At 42.2% G+C, this 18,018-nt stretch overlaps 1 protein-coding gene across 1 annotated transcript; it reads right to left on the bottom strand.

The window, feature by feature from the left end:
• Positions 1-3,797: 3,797 nt before the first annotated feature.
• On the bottom strand, positions 3,798-16,398 carry LOC147900288 (kinesin-like protein KIN-13B). The gene is made up of 12 exons (XM_087376612.1): positions 16,165-16,398; positions 15,780-15,994; positions 12,567-12,777; positions 10,424-10,531; positions 10,235-10,312; positions 10,038-10,119; positions 9,035-9,197; positions 8,523-8,825; positions 8,173-8,391; positions 7,572-8,076; positions 7,427-7,492; positions 3,798-4,178 (listed from the first exon to the last, which is right to left on the bottom strand). The coding sequence occupies exons 1-12, from the start codon at positions 16,396-16,398 to the stop codon at positions 3,990-3,992; spliced, it is 2,373 nt and encodes a 790-aa protein (XP_087232738.1). The 3' UTR covers positions 3,798-3,989.
• Between the last annotated feature and the right edge of the window lie 1,620 nt (positions 16,399-18,018).

Below are 18,018 nucleotides of genomic sequence, written 5' to 3'. Positions count from 1 at the left end.
GATAAAATAAAACTTGTCTTCAGAATTCGACATGAAAGGTGTTGGACTTATGTACTATTGTCTTGGTATTAAAATCTAAAGAGACTCAGACAATACCTTTATGAGCCAGCAAAAATATATGGATAGTCTCCTGAAGAAGTTTCATATGGCAGATTGCAAGATTGTAGCCACTCGCATGGAGCAAAGTTTGAAACTTACAAAATATCCAAACAAGCCTACAGCCAATGACAAGTACTATCAACAACTCATCCGATCTCTTATATTTCTGCATATCACAAGGCTAGATATTTGTTATGCAATTAGCTCACTTGCATAGTTTATGGAAAATCCAAAATAGTCTCATTGAAATGCAACTAAGAGAATCTTGAGGTACATCAGAGATACAAGACAGTTTGGAATAGATTACAAAGGAAGTCATCCAAGGTTGCATGGATTCTGTGCGTGACTATGCAGGAGATCATGAGACTAGGAGATCCACACAAGGATATGCATTTTTCCTTGGTCAAGATGCTATATAATAGTTGTCATCTTCAATTGAAGCAGAATCTAGAGCACTCACACAACAGGTACACGGGAGGCTATATGACAATATATAGTGATAACGAATCAACTCAAGCATTAGCCAAGAATCCAGTACATCACTTCATGACAAAGCACATTGATATCAAATAGTACTTCATCAGAGAAAGAGTGTTACATGGTGACATCACATTGTAGCAGTGTGACAGCAAAGAAAATATTGAAGATATCTCTACCAAGCCACTTAGGAAAGATCTTTTCGAGAAACACCGAGACAAGCTCTTGGTTTGACTCTCAGAGGAAGGACATTCCCATTAAAGAGATATGATGGAACGAAGTGTTTAGTCCTTCCATTCCCCATAATCATCATCTTGAGGAAGGCCTACTTCATGATATTAATTGTGAGGGAAGGTGTTGAGGATTCATCTCAACATCATGTGATCATATGTGCATAGCACTAACACAAAAGAGTGCTAAAACGCACAAGAGTTGGAAACCCTAACCCTAAAGGGGTTTGTATATATTCATTCTTTTTAACTAATTTTAGTCAATGGTTAGTCATGTGTGGTGTGTCTTTATTTGTGCCCTCTCTCCTCATCTCCACTCTTCTCCTCTCCCTCTCCATATTTGTTCACATCTTACATAAGGTTTGAATAAAAGTACTAGGAGTTGGTGCCAAATATGGTAGGGAAATATAATATGGCTTACAATATAATGAAATGGGATTTTTTTTTCAAAGGGGTGGAGTGCATAGGGCTTGGAGATGGATATGTTGCAATGGTCAAAACCTCATTTACAAATGCTTCTACTACAACATGTGTAAATATTAAGATGTGGAAGGTTACTTCAAGTCGAGGATGTCTATCACAAATAAGCACCCTCAAGAACTACCACTCTTCGCCCTTACTATATAACGTCTTGGGATGAATTAACTGCAACTTTTTAAATACAGTTCTCTCAGGGGAGAAAGACAAGCTAGATCTTGTTGAAATTTGCAATTTCATTGGCCCTAGGGATTGTCCAAGATAGACTAAGAATTATGTTTTGAATGGATTGCAAAGTGTAGTGCTTTTAGACACCTTGGATTAGGATATCGTAAATCTCTTAGACTGGAAACCAAAGGTCATTTCGTATTTTCCCTTCAAATCAAAGGACCGATCTTGTATGATAAAAGCTAGGGGAGAAGTTGACATGGGAAAGAGGGGGCGGGGGCGACTCTTAATAATTCAAGGTTAGCTTCTATGTACAACGAATGAAGAGAAGGAACTCGATAAAGCTCAAAGATGGAGAGATCCTAACAGGTATTAGAGAAGAAGATGCTTTCATATTTGGCTGGCCGGTGGAATAGTTATGTTGCAAGTATTCTAGACCATTGGCGGCTTCTAATCAAAGGTTGCTTGGCGAAATGGAAGGATTTGGACTGCAGGTGCTTGTGTGAAACTTGCAAAGAAGGATGTTGCTCACCTATTTTGAAGCAATCATTGTTAGAGAGGTTGGTTTCAAGTTAGAGAGATGCTATGCATGCTTTTTCGATGGAAGGGTGAAAATCACACAACTGTCTTGCTAGGGAATAGTAACACTTGTTATCCACCAATTAGGGCAGACTGACTTTAAATCGAAATAGAGCAGCTTTCAAAACAAAGTGAACATTGGCTTTAAGGTGAAATTGTCAACGAATTGTATTGCAAGTCCTACATTGGCTTCAAGGTGAAATTGTCAGCGAATTGTATTGCAAGACCTGGTGGCTGTGGACAATTCGACACGTGGTGAAAGAAAATTCAGCTCGTTTGGCATAAATCCTTACCATCAATGGCAGCTTTCTCTCTAGCAGTTTTGTTGACCTTACAATGATATTACTGTGCACTTTGCCCTTTGTTTATTAGTGTGAATCCTGTAATTTCATAGACCATTAGTGGCTTCTCATCAAAGGTTAGTTGGCAAAATGGAAGGATGTGGATTGCAGATACTCGTGTGAAACGTGCAAAGAAGGATGTTGTTCATGTATTTTGAACCAGTCATTGTTAGAGAGGTTGGTTTCAAGTTAGAGAGATGCTACGCATCCTTAAGAACCGAGCAGCTTTCAAAACAAAGTGAACATTGGCTTTAAGGTGATGCTGTCAGCGAATTGTATTGCAGAAAGGTGAATTTGTCAGCGAATTGTAAAGAAATTTTAGTTTATTTCTTGGAAGATTGCAAAAAATAGTGGGATAAACTTCTTGCACCGCTTTCTCTCTAGCACTTTTGCTGACCCTTCGTTCAGCTGCACTTTGCCCTTTGTTTATCAGTATGTGAATCTTCTAAATTGCAGTATACTGATTGAATTATGTTTAGTTATATAATCATGAATCTGGATCAAATTACTACGATGCTTTGGTACTCCTAATTCCAAAAGTAAATGTTGCATCTTACTCTCAATCAGATAGTCAGACAAATATAATTAGTGTGAGATCTTTTTGAAATGTACTGCAGTTAATATTGCCACATGCAGAACACATTTTAAAGAAGCAGCTTTCCAAACAAAGTGAACATTGGCTTTAAGATGAAGTTGTCAGCGGATTGTATTGCAGAACGTGCATTGGCTTTAAGGTGAAATTGTCAGCGAATTGTATTGCAGCACCTGGTGACAGTGGTGGGGCCATTTGACACATGGTAAAAGAAAATTTAGTTAATTTTCTTGGAAGATTGCAAAAAATAGTGGGATAAATTTCTTGCATCACTGGCAGTTCTCTCTAGCACTTTTGCTGACCCTTACTACGTTGAGCAATGATATAAATGTGCACTTTGCCCTTAGATTATGAGTATGTGAATCTTGTAAATTGCAGTAAACTGATTGAAGTATGTTCTCATGCTGTTGGTTTTATTATCATGGATCTGGGTCAAATTACAAAATTAAATGTTGCAATCACGTAGTCAAACAAATATGATTTGTGTGAGATTTTTAATGAGTATCTTCCATGAGTGTGTTCGCGAAATGTGCTGCAGTTCTTCTTGACACATGCAGAACACATTTTAAAGAATGGTAAACCTTAGATACGTGCAGGGCTTTTTTCAAAGAATGTTTAACCTTAAATACCTCAAAAAGGGCAGAAGTCATAAAGGCAATTCCAATGAAGAGATGCCTGGCTTTCGAAAGGCACTTCACGATAGGAATGGTGTTTGCTGATTCCTGCCCTTATTTTAACCAAAGGTCATTACATGGAGGGCAGATCAGTACAACCCAAGTGCAGAGTCAATCTGTGCATAAGAGACGATCATTTAACTATGATGATTGTGTGCAGCAGAGTGCTGGTTGATATACTCAGCACAGAATGGTGCTCATGACACTCTGTTGACTTAGGTCAACAACTATAACAAGAGTCTACTGGCAAAATCCAAAAGGTGCTATACCCACACATATCCTGCTGCTTTCATGGATAACCAGGATTCAAAACCTTCTGACACACACCATTTCAAATCTGGCACACCATAATTTACACCGGCAGAAGACCCATAGAAAGGCTAAGGTTTTCCTGCTCCTTCAAATGCTGCTGGAACCTTGTAAGATGTGCTTGAAGGTTCAATAAACCTGCAGCCTTTTTGGAAAGGACCTTGTTAAGCTGGAAAACATATTGACTTATTTGACTCCCTGGTTGATCAACTTCTGCAAGAAGCTTCATTTCCTGCTACATACACAGAAAAATCAAGTTAAGCACATATATTACTCTCTCTTGATCCTACAGCTGATTGACCCTCCTGAACAATGTTTGATCCAGGTTTACAACACACGATGCAAGACCCCATCTACAACCTAATACTAGCAGGTGGTTACAAAATGGGAAGACCTGAATTCTTAATTTGCCAAGTCGGAAACACTAAAGAAGTATTTCTTGAATTTTGTGTGCCCTGAGTGGAGCAGTAAATTTGAAGGCCTTTGGGTGTGGAAGTTAGAATGTGGGGGAGTGAAAAAACCAAGAAAAAAGCAAAAAGCAAACAATAAAGCGAAGACAGCAAAAAAACATTTATATGCACATTGCTGGCATCTCCGGAGATGGTTAAAGAGGCCCATGGCTATATGACACTGAACATTGGAAATCCAATCATCCGGATAATCAGGAAAACATTAGTGACCAGAAGCGTCTACACAGGTGGCCACTATATACACAAAAGGGTGAATATTTTGACACACATATCTTCCATGAAGGGAATCAAATCGTGCCTTCACCATTATAATGTGCAAAGATATACAGGTCTTTCACAATCGTCAGGGTTATTGATCAATTGCAAAACACTTGCAAGTGAAACATTCAAACAATGCTGAATACTATGATCCCTTGATGCAGTTGGTGTCATAGATTAAAGTGCAATCATAATAAGTGTGTAGCACACTCTGCAATTTAAACAACGCATGGGTGAGTCAGGCAGAGTTCCTAGACACAGAAGATAGAATTTTCACAGCCTGAGGGACACTATCTGGTTCAGCCAAAATCGCACGTCTCTCGGAAGAGAAGAATCTTGTGATGTCATCTTCATTTTGGATGTGTGCCTTTTACACTCTTGAGCAGTGTTCACTTAAAGGTCTATCAAGGTGTTTTGAGGGATTGAGCTAATGTTTATGACCTAACTTGCCTTCAGATCTTTATTTTCTTTTTGCAGAAAAAGGAGCTTCTATTAATGCTTTGAAAAAACATCCCTGCAAGTCAGCTTCAATAGAGCTGCTGAAGGTGAATACAAAAAGAGGAAACCTGCTATTAGCCAAGCCGGGTTCCATAGAGCCCAGCTCACTACCTAGGGTCCCTTCAGAACCGGGGCTGACAGCCAGGGTGGTGGTCTGTACGTCCAGCGAATACCTCTCCAGGAAACCCGCTATTAGCCAAGCCGGGTTCCATAGGGCCCAGCTCACTACCTAGGGTCCCTTCAGAACCAGGGCTAACAGCCAGGGTGGTGGGTCGTCTGTACATCCAGCACTCTTTGTACAGCATTGACAGCGGCCATCCTCTCGCATCTGCTCCAGCCAAGGGCCGATGGGCAGGCACCCCTGTGTCACCATCCAAAAGAAGTACGAGATCTTCCGTGGTCTGAGACTAGACCACAGACGTGACCAGATGCAGGAGCAGGACATCCTGCTCTAACCAAGGGAGTCTAGGCTGCTGCCTCCAGCTACATACGGCGCATACGGCATCCTATGCGTGTCATGTAGGAAAAGAAGGGTACATCCTCCACCCTATCTGAAGCCCTAAATGCGCTGACCAAAACCTCTCTCTCAGGTCCCACTGAAGGTCACAGAGGGGCCGCCCCTCCTAGAGCCAAAGACACCAAACTCTTCCGTTTGGCCCTGAAAGGACTGTAACCGGATCAATGTGCCAATCCCTAACTTTCCTTCACATCATATCGTCATGATTGAAACTTTGAAGAGAGGAAGGCACATGAGCATTGTCATTTTCAAACCACTCCTTTAAAGTCCCGATCTCTGAGGAGTTTGCAGCTATGCCGTTTTTAGTTGCAGGAAAACATTCAAAAAGTTTAGGAGACCCTATTTCCCAGCTGCGGCATTTCCAAAACGTGGAAACGTTTGGCATTTCCAAAACGTGGAAACATTTGGGAAACAAATGCCTAATGTATAGGTGCACCAAACAAAAGGCAAGAAGGGCCCTTGTGGAAACGTTTGGGAAACAAATGCCTAATCTACACATGGGCTCCAAAACAAAAGGCTACAAAGCTTTGTGGATATTGACAGAGATATGGTGACGGACAACTCTTGCATGAATGAAGCTCTGCTCTAAAATGATGATGCATGTAGCATAGGTATCGTGGTGGGTGCATAGCAAAGGCATCAAAAAGTGACACAAGACTCAAGAGTAGACGATCTGCGTGGATGACAATTGATTTGCCAGTGCACTACATGAATAGCATCTTCAACGATCTGTTCCATGACCTCCAAGAGTACAACTGCTTAAACAGTGATTGGTCAGTGCTCTCCAGCAATTGCATTTCTAACAGATTTCCCTCTCAATCCATCAACAATTGGATGGCAGGTGCTTTCTACGATTGCTTGGTGACCCTGCATGTACACACATCTAGCTTTGACATCCCTCAAATGTGGTGGTGAACCCTTGTCTAGAACTTATTTGCACACATCTACGGAGCTGAAAATTGTTTTTCCTGTCATTATTCCTAATTGTAGCCGTAGAATGAATTGAAAAATTAGTCAAGTTCACAAGAGAGGAGTCCGTATTAAAATTTAGATTGAATATGCCACAGTCAAGGCAATGACAGAAGAATGTGAAAGCATGGTAAGCAACTGAATATTTTTTATAAAAGTGTGGAAAAAAACACAGAGGAAAAGACACTAGAACTGCACTTCTTCTCAACAAACATAAATAGTGTAGAATCTCCATGGCAACAAAGATGACAAGACTTTATAACTGGAGCAGTAATTGACCATGTCCTTAGCAACAGCAACGCTCAACAACAAACGTAAGTAGTGCAAAGTTTCCATGGCAACAAAGATGTCAACACTTCACAGCTGGAGCAGTCGGTGACCATGGACTTGGCTAGAGCATGTACTGCTCAAAAAGCCACTAAAGGATGTTTATGGCAACCTGAAGTTTGTGCTCTCTCCTGTTTATGCATTTTTCCATATGATGTTTTCTGTAAGTTTGCACTGCAAACTTTTTTGACAGACATTGTAACACGTGTTACTACATGCTGGTCAGGAAGAGTTTTGTGCATGGAATTAAAGAACAACTAGTTTATGAAGAATGGACAACAAATTGACTTTGTAAATCTGTAGCCCATTGGTGTGTTTCCAGGAGTACTTTCAATTAAACCTTGACAACAAAGCATTTTTCAAACAACATGAACATTTCATCATTCAACATGTACTTTTCCTGTTATGTGTGTTCACCTAAATGCATGCTTGCATATTTACCTCGCGAACAATATCAATAGTATCTTCCACCACCTTGCAATGGGCTGAAACCAAGTCGTCCTCCTCCTGCACTAGTCAATAGGACAGTTAGCCAATATAGTTGGGTAAAAGCAGTCATATTAGGGTTCACATAAATTGTTTCTACCTTGAGCAAAGCAGACATCCGATCACTTCCTCCAGGTTCGGCTTCATTCAGATGCTTACAATTGAAGGATGAGAGATTAGACATTGATCTTTCTGCTTGTATCTCCTCTACAACTAGCCGACTATCAGGCCTGCTTTCTCTGGTATCATTAGAGCGAGATGGTTGATCTATACAAACGTTTTCATGTTGCTTGTTATCCCAAGGGTTGCCAGCAGACACAGCAATATATCGGATACCAGTAACATCACCACCATTACCAAAAATATCACTTGATGCTGAGCCTGTTTTACCATCATCCTTGCAAAGCTCAGAAAGATGATCAACCAGTTGAGCACCCGTATCATGCTGTCTGCCAGTCTGTATTCCATCCTCAGAATAGTAAATTCCTTCAAGATTGTCTGAACGGTAAGGAACATGTAGGGGAACAAGAGGTGAGGCACAGGCATCTTGTTGACAAGAGGCCAGTTCTTTCTTCAAATTGTTGTTTTTGGAGAGACCCTTCACCCTGCTTCAAAGGAATAGCTCATGATGGAGTTGTAGTTACAGAAAATTTCCATATAGAGAGAGAATTTTTCACAGCATTCACAATATGGACAATTACCTATCAGCATATCTGAGAGTATTGAGTGTATGTTCACAAGAACCTGCGCTGGGAGAGATGCATGATATCATAACAGTGCGTGAATCACCAACAAAAGAGTCTCGCAAGACCTCTGTCAATTTACTGCCCCTAAATGGTATGTGACCCTGATCATTGTCCAAGGCTCGAATGCATTCTTTTAGGGCCAGTAAACTCTTATTAATTTCAGCTCCTTCTAGTCTGAACCCACAGAAGCCATCAATGAGTACAACAACAGTTGTGTGAGCCTGTTCAAAACTGGACATTGGATAGCAGAGAGGCTTCTTTTCAAAACTCTCAAAACCTCTCATCATCAAGAATATCATGCGGACCTGGTTTGGCGATCGTTATCAGTGGTGTCTGCACCACGTTCACTGCCCGCAAGGTCAATAAATGAGAGTTTACCCACCATTCGGGCAGGTTTTGCCGTATTTCCATGGGGAGCTTTTTTAATTGCAAGCTGAAGGATAGCATGAGATCTTGAAGATTCCTCATTGGCACCAGTTGTACCAGTGCTGCGTGAAGCACTCCCTTTCTCTATGTATTCCTTTAAAAGCTCCACATCAAAGACTTGAAACTCTCTCAAACCAACAATACAGACTTGCTGCCGCCCATCTTCCCTCATGCAAAGCTTGCTGCTCATGCACAAGAAAAAAAAGTGTGAGAATTCTTCCGAGAGTGGCCACAAAGGAATGCAAGCAATTTCATGGTGGAAGAAAGCATGCAAGTGTGCGTTTACTATACTTAACATGTGTGCATCCCCATAAGTAAGCAGATTCCTTGCTTTTCAATATCAATACAAAAGTAACCCATTAAGGAGGCAGATGAAGATATTTAGAGTGACCTCCTTTCATTGAGAAGGTCGAAAAGTTTTCCTCCATAAATCTCAAAAAAGCTAAGCCAAAGCTGGTATCCCTGATTCCTGTAATCTGGCTGCTGCATCAAACGAAGAATGTCCTCAGATGCTTTGAGAGGCATTGGCTGCATTGTATATGTCTTTCCGCTTCCTGGTAGAAGAGAACAAATGCAGGAAAGCGTTTAAGTTTCTTGTTTACATCAGGCTGTCAGAAATTTGTAACATAGTTTCACACACATCTCAGGGAATTCCAAAGCATGCCCAAGTGTTTTAAAATCTACCATTTTTGAGCCCCTGGCCATTATTTTATATAATGGCCAACTTATAGTATATATGGCGTCTGAGGACAGATAAAGCAGTCAGACAAGTACTGAAATCACAAGTAATAAGGTAGCTTGCATAGAGCCTGAATGTCGGTATGTTAGAAAGAAGAGAATTTTGTTTTTTTGGGCAAAGGGGGAGCGGGGGGGGGGAGGGGGGGGGTTGGTCCTGCTCTGCAATGAGCCCTTTTAACAATGTAGCACAAAAGAAGACCAAAATAGTCTATGAGGCAAAATATTCATAAAGCTTAAGAGTGGGTGTGGGTGTGGGTGTGGGTGTGGGTGTGGTGGGCATGTGTGTGTGTGTGTGTGTGTGTGTGTGTGTGTGTGTGTGTGTGTGAATTTTATAGTTACTGATTTCACCAAAAAAAAAAAAAAAGTGTGTGTGAGAGAGAGAGAGATCCCCCTCTTGCTAAAAATCAGTTCTTCCGAAATTCGGAGCATGTCTAACAACAATCATTTTATGATTTTTTACATGCACAGGATCTAGACTATCCTATCTTCTTGTCATTTAATAACATCTTCTGATGTGTGTAGCTGGTGCCCCTCTCTTTGGGACTGTTCTTTGTAACATAATGACAAATGGATTTAACAAAAAAAAGGTGTGTGTGTGTTGGGGTGGAGGGGAGAAGGGGGTTCCGGGTGGCTATGTTATAGGCTATAGTAATTGCCTGTTTGTCCATATGCAAAGCACGTTGCTTTTGTGCGCTGAAATATTGTAGGAATGATTGGCTCCACTGTCAGACGATACACCTTCAATGCGACAAACATTTATATCAAGACATCTTCCCGCTATGGTTAGAGTAGAAAATATTCCAAAGTCTATCCATTTTTCCACAAAAGGGGAAAATAAATGCAGATGATATACCTCATCATTGCTCACAGTGTCATCCAATACTGCATCAAAGACAAACTCATGTTTATCGACATATGCAGTCAAATCCACCTGTAAAGATTGCTTTTGATATTAGAACAATCTATATTTACAAGTCATTTTCTGTTGGAATCCTAAATTTCCTATAGTTTTAAAGTAGCACTCTAGGCTTAGTAAACAAACCTTAAGCTTGGGTTCATGGACGGTAAGGGAGAGACCATTGTCTGCAACACAGATTATATCTTCTTCATTACGGGTGAGTTCTTTCTTGTTGATCGGCCTTTTCCGTACCTTAAAATCATACCGAACTTGCAAAAGTCAGTCCTTGTCAACATTGTATCTCATGGATGTGCAAAGAAGATACATGATCGAAAATCCCAACACATACTCCAATTGTTCCAAGCGATTCAAAGGATTAATTGACAGCATATCAAGGGCAAAGCATGATGTGTTGAATAGTACATGTCAAAAGCAACCTACATGTGTCACCACCTTACAAGTAATGAAACAATCTTCTATTCATTTTGTATATTTTCTCTGCATTTAAGACCTTTATGACAGACTTGTAGTCAAAGTCTACTTAAAAGATACGACATGCATCTCACTACACTCATAGCAGAACTTAGAAGAGGGTTCCTATGTATCACACTAGCTCTCAGATCTCACTCACTTGTGCACAATAGTAATGACAAAGACTTACACACAGGAAGAGTGGAGGAAAAACTGGACTGCACTAGTATCACCCACATGAGACCTCATTATCAACCTCTAATACCATTTTGCAGCAAAAGCGTAGGACAAGAGTAGCCCACAAATAAGTTTAAGAATAAAATAATTATACCCCGGAAAATTCAAAGTTTACAAGAGATAAGGAAGATTTGCATAAGACTGAACCCAAAATAAGGTGGGAGGCATCATGAGCTTACTATCCAAAGCTATGGAGGCTATGTGGAGCATTAGAGCCCAGGGCAAGAAAAGGGCCTAAAAGGAAACCTAGGGCTCTAAAATAAAGAAGGCTATTGACCAAAAGATAGATTATACTTGATTGATGATAAGAATAGCTTTGACCATATTTATATCTGATGCTACGTACATCTAACTGCCACAACTGAGAGACATGCCTTGCAAGGCCATTGGAATAATCTCTAACATGAAAGTGCAAAAGAGCATAACAAATTGCTTAATGCCACGAAATGGCATATGTATTCTTTTAGCTAGAATTTCAGATTACAGAAATATAGGGGTTAGAGTATATGAGTAATGTCACACATGTGAGGCCCCATATGAGGACAACAGGGCTTGACAGCTTAGGTTTTGTTTGGGGTTCATGACAGCTAGATCTGCTTCCCACATGGAAGCTTTATTTGCTGCACAGATGGCAGCCTTTCACTGTCCACCCGGCAGCCAAATCATGGCCCAATGGAGGACAACATACTGCCCTTATAACATGGCTCAATGACGAGCTTCCATGGCAGTCCATTGTGGACTCCATACCCTACATGGGTGGCTATTCTGCAATTCCAAGAAAGCTGCAAAATCCATCAAGTCCATTTATATAAAAAGTATGCTTTTTCAGCGTTCAAAAGGGTATCCTGAAACTGATGAGAAGTCTGTTTTATTTGCTATATTCTGCAATTCAAAGAAAGTGGCTAAATTCATCGGCTCAGTTTATGTCAGAATTGTACTCTATCTGATTCTAGTGTGTTCCTGTTTATGTTCAGTGTTTACTCCTCTATGTGCGTCATGATGTGGGAGGGAACATCTCTTCTAAATTGCCTTCTTATATTGGCACTAATGAGATCCATTAAATGTCATTATAACTCTCTGGTCCATAATTATGTGCTTATGTATGCATATATTAATCTGTTGTATGTGTGCGTATATTTGTGACATGATTCAGGATGTATGAGTTCACACAGATGTCGCACTAGCTGGTCAGCATGATGGTATTAGCGTGAATTTGTAACCTTGTTGGTATGTATCAAATGCTCAAGCTGAAGTTCTTGTTTCCTTTTCTTTGGGCAAGTTCCCAAATAAACCATGTATTTTCTCTTGGATACATTAAGCATGCACAACTTAAAACTGTTTAAATTCGAAAAATATTAAGCTGAGAGATGAATACAACTCCATCTTGGGCTTTGTGATCAACCTCAACAATGTCAAAGAAAAACATATCAGTTCATGAAAAAATATCCTATGCATTCCTAGAAAGCCAAAACTAGAGCCATACCAAACTAAGGTTCAATAATGCTAATTGGTTTAATGGATGCAAGTGCACAAAAGATATCATATTTCCTATGTTTGAAGATTAAAGAAAGGTTGATACCACAACTTTGATTTTGGCAGGTCCATTGTCTTTGAAACCTCTTTCCTTCTCTGTAGTAGATGGCCTGGACAAAGTCTCTGTGCTTTGCGATCTGTGTGGATTGTATTGTTTACTACATTCCATCTCAAGTAGATTTTCAAAACCTCTTTCAAGCACTGGAACAAATGGAGAGCAAGTTTCAAACCAGTCCTGTACAGGTACCTGAGAGAACCAGCCGAGACTCAACACAAGAAAAAGTCTGACAAAACACTCATTACAAATCTAATAACACAAATACCAAGGCATGAAAACTTTGTACCCAAGTCATAAAAACCTTAAAACCTGTGTAAATAAATGTGTTAGGGTGGTCATGTTCTCATAGGAGGTAGAGTGGCTAGGAGGCAAAAGAACTAAGGTGTAAAAGGATCTAGTGGATAAGGTGACAGGGGGGAACACTAGAGGAAAGGAGGTCGCTCAAGGGATTCCGGTGGACAGCTTTTTTGTGCAAAAAAGGGTAGGAAGATGGATGTACAGTATTTGGATGTGAGCCTCTCCTCCTCCACCCCTGCCTGCATTCAACGGTTTGAAAACATTATTCTGCATTAAATTCTTTTTTTTTAAAACTTCCATAGTACATACATGTGTACTTGGTGTGTGCACACACGTGCCACACACACACCCCCCCAAGGACTGAATTGCATCTTCACCAAATCCCTCCATCCGACTAGCCCTCTCACCAGCCCCCTCCACCCTTTGCCCTTCCTTCTCGGAGGAGAGCTCCACCAAAAGGTGGAGGTGTTAAGTTTACCCAGTCAGTGTCTTTGTTGCAAAGAGATTGGCCACCTAGCCAAGATGCACCTCTACCTAAAGAGAGGCAACATACTCTCCCTGTTAATAGCCAGCAGGAGGAAGACTTCTCCCCAACTACCTCAACCATAGGCTCCTCGGTCAAAGTCTTTGTAGCAGAGAGTTTGCCCACCTGGCCAAGACTTGCTACCCCCATTTTACGGGATGCACCCCTACCCAAACAAACAGTATATCAGCCCTGTTAGTAGCCTGCAGCATGGGGCACTCCTCCCCAACCACCTCCACCACAGACGACTCCTCAAGCACTGGCTTTGATGATGAGCACCACTATTCAGTTATTGGTTTCCATAACTTTGTTATCTGCTTCATGGAACATTCATACATGTGTGCACATTTGAGTAAGATCTAGATCTCAAGTGTGATCTCGTTAAGTTAAGCCTCTCCTGATGTACCAGGCTAGGCAGAGCGAGGGCCTTTGCTTGTGGGTGTGCCACATCATATGATAGAAGAGAGGATGGCCTACAGCCGACTGGAGGAGGGTGAGGGGCCATATATAGGCCCCCCTCACTCCTTGTTTTGCATCTTCTGGAGCAAGGTTGTGGTGCAGTTCTTCCACACCAGTGATCACCTCAGGTGGCTGCTCTTCCAGCATTTGTTCAGCCACTTCTTGTGCAATGTTACCAGCTCATGTGGGTTGCACTTGGAGCATTTCTTGTGTGTTTCTGTTGAGCACATATATAGAGGTTTTCCCTGTGGTTCTGGGGGTTTCCCCTGAGATCCTTTGCAGTCTCTTGTCTCTGTCTATTTTCTTTCTGCAGTGTGTGCTGTGTGAGTGCTCTTTCTCTCTCTCTCTTTGTTCAGATTCTGCTGCACTCTCACATGTTATCAGAGCCACGGTTGGCTAGAGACCCGAGGTGTTGAGGGAGTGTTGAGCCAGCACACACAAAGGAGGTATAGGCTGTTTTTTGGAGGTGTTCGTGAGGAGGATTGTGTGAGGCGTCGATTATCTGGGAGTCAAGGAAGGTACGCAGACCTTGAAGGGTGTTTTCAGATTCGAAGGGACATTGTCTGAAGGCTGAGCGAGGTGTGAAGGTCTTGTAGACACATAGCCTCTTCATCACCATATCCAGCCCCTTCCCCCCTTCTTTCCGTCCATCCTCTCTTCTATCATATGATCTAGCGGACTTCATTTTGGTGGGAGTTTCCAAGCCTGATTCCCTTGCGTCCAGCCTTGGCATCCTGGAGCCGGAGGAGGCCGAGAACATGTCTAAGCTATGGGAATGTGTCAATGCTTGCCAAGGGTAAGGTCGTTTGAATTCCTTAGTTGTACTCCTCATGTGATTAATTACATGAAGCACATGACCGTGGCTAAGAGTATCTGGGAGCACTTGGCGTCCCTGTATAATCGCACCTCTCCCATTAAGACGGTTTCCCTGGAAGTCTAGATGAGATTGTTGGATCCCAAGAAGTCTTCATTGATGCAGGAGCACATCAACAAGTGACAGGAACTTCAGCAAGAGATCCTCCAGGTGAAGCAGATATCATCCAAGGACATGGCCAAAGTATACTATCCAGTTATCGTCTTAGTATGGTGCGTTGACCTGGGAGGAACTGGTCCCGATGATGCTGCTTGACTAGGGGGAGAGATTTGTAAATCGTACCTATGAGAGTCAGAGTCTAAGACTTTGGCAGCTGAGCAGAAAGGACGAAAGCAATTGACATCTAAAGAACAAGAAGCACTCAAGGCATCACGTACATGTAACCGCCGATGTGGCCAGAAAGATCATTATTGGCGGCAGTGGCCTCAAAGAAACAGTGAGGGGACCAGTAACCAACTGGACAGTGTTACCGCTGCAACGACGTATGCTCCAGCCTTCTAGTAGCATGCGGCAAGATGCATTGCCAGCAAGCTTTCTAGATCCATCCAAAGGATTGCTTACTCGTTGTTTTGTATGACTCTTGAAGTTTGGTTTTGTTGATTATTCAGGTAGGGTGCTTCTGTAGCAGGAGCTGTGGATCTTCTCAAACCCAAAAAGCAAACAGCCAATGAAGTTTGCGTAGCTCTTCAGCATACTTGAATGTACTTGCTCAGCGGCATCATTTGATAACTCCCACACATTCCAGGAAGTCCTTGACTTTGCTTGAAACATGTGCTGCAGTTGGTGGTGTATGATGGTAAGAACAGTACGGAATTTATATACAACCCATGATACCTTGATGTGTGTGTACATGCAGTTTGTATGTCGCCAAGTATCTGGCCATTCAACATATTTTCAAGGTCAATCGTACAGAATGTACCGACGTGCTGATTTTGGTGAGACATTTAGGCTAACAAGACCCCATTGCACCAAACTAGTTACCTGCACTATCATATCTGAACAAAATGTCCAAATAACTTTGTTGTACGGGTCTTTAGAATGATTTACCTCTGACAAAAGCTCCGTGTCAATCGCGTGAAGGTCGAGAATCCCAGGACTATGGTCACTTCGAAGCTCAGTAGATAGAGCCCCCTGGATGTTTGATTGCTTGTAGCAAGACGCTGTAAATTCGGACCTGTCCTGGGAAACAGTGCCTTTCGATTTGATTAGCTTAGATGATTTATGCCTGTTCTCCGGCGATTGAACTCCTTGTCTGGCATGATCCTGTTACGAGAACGCACCAATCAACATTCCTATCGAGGTATTCACGTGGGAGGAAACGACGATCGCAAGCCGCATTTCTAATATACGAAAACAAAATCCGAGCGAGGTTCTACTTGGGCGGAAAAAGCGCAACTAAGTTCCAGGAAGCGCAACGCAAGCAAACAACGAACCTGGGAGGTGGAAAGGTTGGGCAGGAGGCAATGGTCAAGCGCGGCGGCGGACAAGGGAGGGGCGATGTGCTGGAGGCCAGCGGAATGGAGCCAGCGGGAGAGGGCGGGGTCATGGAAGCAATGGGAGGAGGGAGGATGATGGGGGGAGGAGGAGGAGGAGGGGGGGGGGGGATGGTGGGGAGATGAAGAGGAAGGAGGGTGGGAAGGAGGGGAGGGGCTAAGGGGGGGGTACATGGCGATGGAAGGAGCTCTGTGGCTATGGAGGAATGAGCTTTCTGTGTCGGCTCTGTTGAAGAAGATGAAGAAAATGAAGATTGAAGAAGATGAAGATGAGAAGGTTGATGAAGTTGACGAACAGGAAGATGACGACGACGGCTATTTAAATCAAAAATTTTCTTAACTCGTATTTCAAAAAGGCGCAACGATTGTATTCCGCTTTTTTTTTTTTTTAAATAAAACCACCAAAAAATAAAACCCATTAATCTTCTTTTCCCCGTGGCCGTTACCTATAAGGAAACTAGTCCTCCTTTTTTTGGAGCTCTTTAAAAACGGTTCCGCGCCTTCCACCATTCGAAAATAAGTCGTGCTTTCCACCTTCATATCCCTCTTTCCCAATATTCCCTTTCCTCCACCTACCACATCTTTACGGTCGTCCACCTTTTCCCATCACAGTCATGGCATCCGATCAACAGACCGGACCCTAAGGTTGGTTTCACACCACCCGCCTGCCCATGGAGGAGAAAATTGAACCGGAGGATGGCAGCTGGGTGCGGTGATTCACACCACTCAATGGTCATCAAGCTGTTAATTTATGTCACCAACCTGTGATTGGTGGAGCAGTTGGAGGACATGGAAAGGGCCAATCATGTAGCAATGGAAAGCGTTGGCCATGGAGTGGGCAGCCTACATGGGCTGGACACAAATCTTTTGTGTAAGTGTCCAAGCCAGTCCCTCTTATTGGGCCAACTAGGAAAACAACCCTTCACACCACCTTTTGGAGGATGGCAGGCGGGTGGTGTGAACTGGGCCTAAAACTCAAAAAGTGCCTCACAAAAACCAACGAACTAAATGGTAGGACAGATGCCACACGGCACGTCTGCTCACCACTTCCCGTGACGGGCCAAGAAAGGCCACATGTCAGTCTATCCGACCAGATTTAGCTTCGAGTCTACAAGTGGATCGTCGTAATCCAAACAAATTCCTCCCAAGAAAGGCCTCCACTTGGTTTTTCCCTACCCCATAGCATTCCCTTTATGTGTGACTTCAAGGTTCTGTTCACAAACTTTCTAGGATGAAAATAGCTTGTTATGCATAATAGGTTGACACACACACAAGACATATAAGCTTATGATTTATATTGCTTACAATGTACCAACGAATTAGTGGATAGCTTATTGATAAGGTCCATTGATGATAGAGAGGGGATCCCAAGTTCGAGTCCCACCAAGGCTATTTTTCCCTCCACCCAAAAGCTTGGGCGAGCTTCAACAACGGACATGATTTCACAAATTTTATCCATGACTGAACTACCACATAGGAAATCGCTTGCCCGTGTGTAAATTCATTATGATACTGATGTCTCACTTCTAGAATTTTTAGTAAAGCCCCAAATGTCAAGGTACTTGGGCGCGTCTATTTGTGAAACTAGCCTTACTATTCCCTCAAGCCTCCTTTATGTGTGACTTTAAGTTGCAAAGTTGTAAAAATGCAAAGATCTAGGTGTGACCAAAGTGTATGGAGTGAGTAAGCACCTTTGTGAACCACTCTTTAAACCTAAAATGTGTTTGTGCCTTTCAAAACATGCCATCCTCCATAAGAAGAACACGTGGAAGTGAGGAGCAAAATTTTCCAAAT

This window comes from Dipteris shenzhenensis, chromosome 7, assembly GCF_047967505.1.
Source record: "Dipteris shenzhenensis isolate YYH24624 ecotype China chromosome 7, Dip_SZ_1.0, whole genome shotgun sequence".
NCBI lineage: Eukaryota > Viridiplantae > Streptophyta > Polypodiopsida > Gleicheniales > Dipteridaceae > Dipteris > Dipteris shenzhenensis.
The sequence above is the reverse complement of the archived record's forward strand: the minus strand, read 5'-3'. Positions and strand labels throughout refer to the sequence as shown.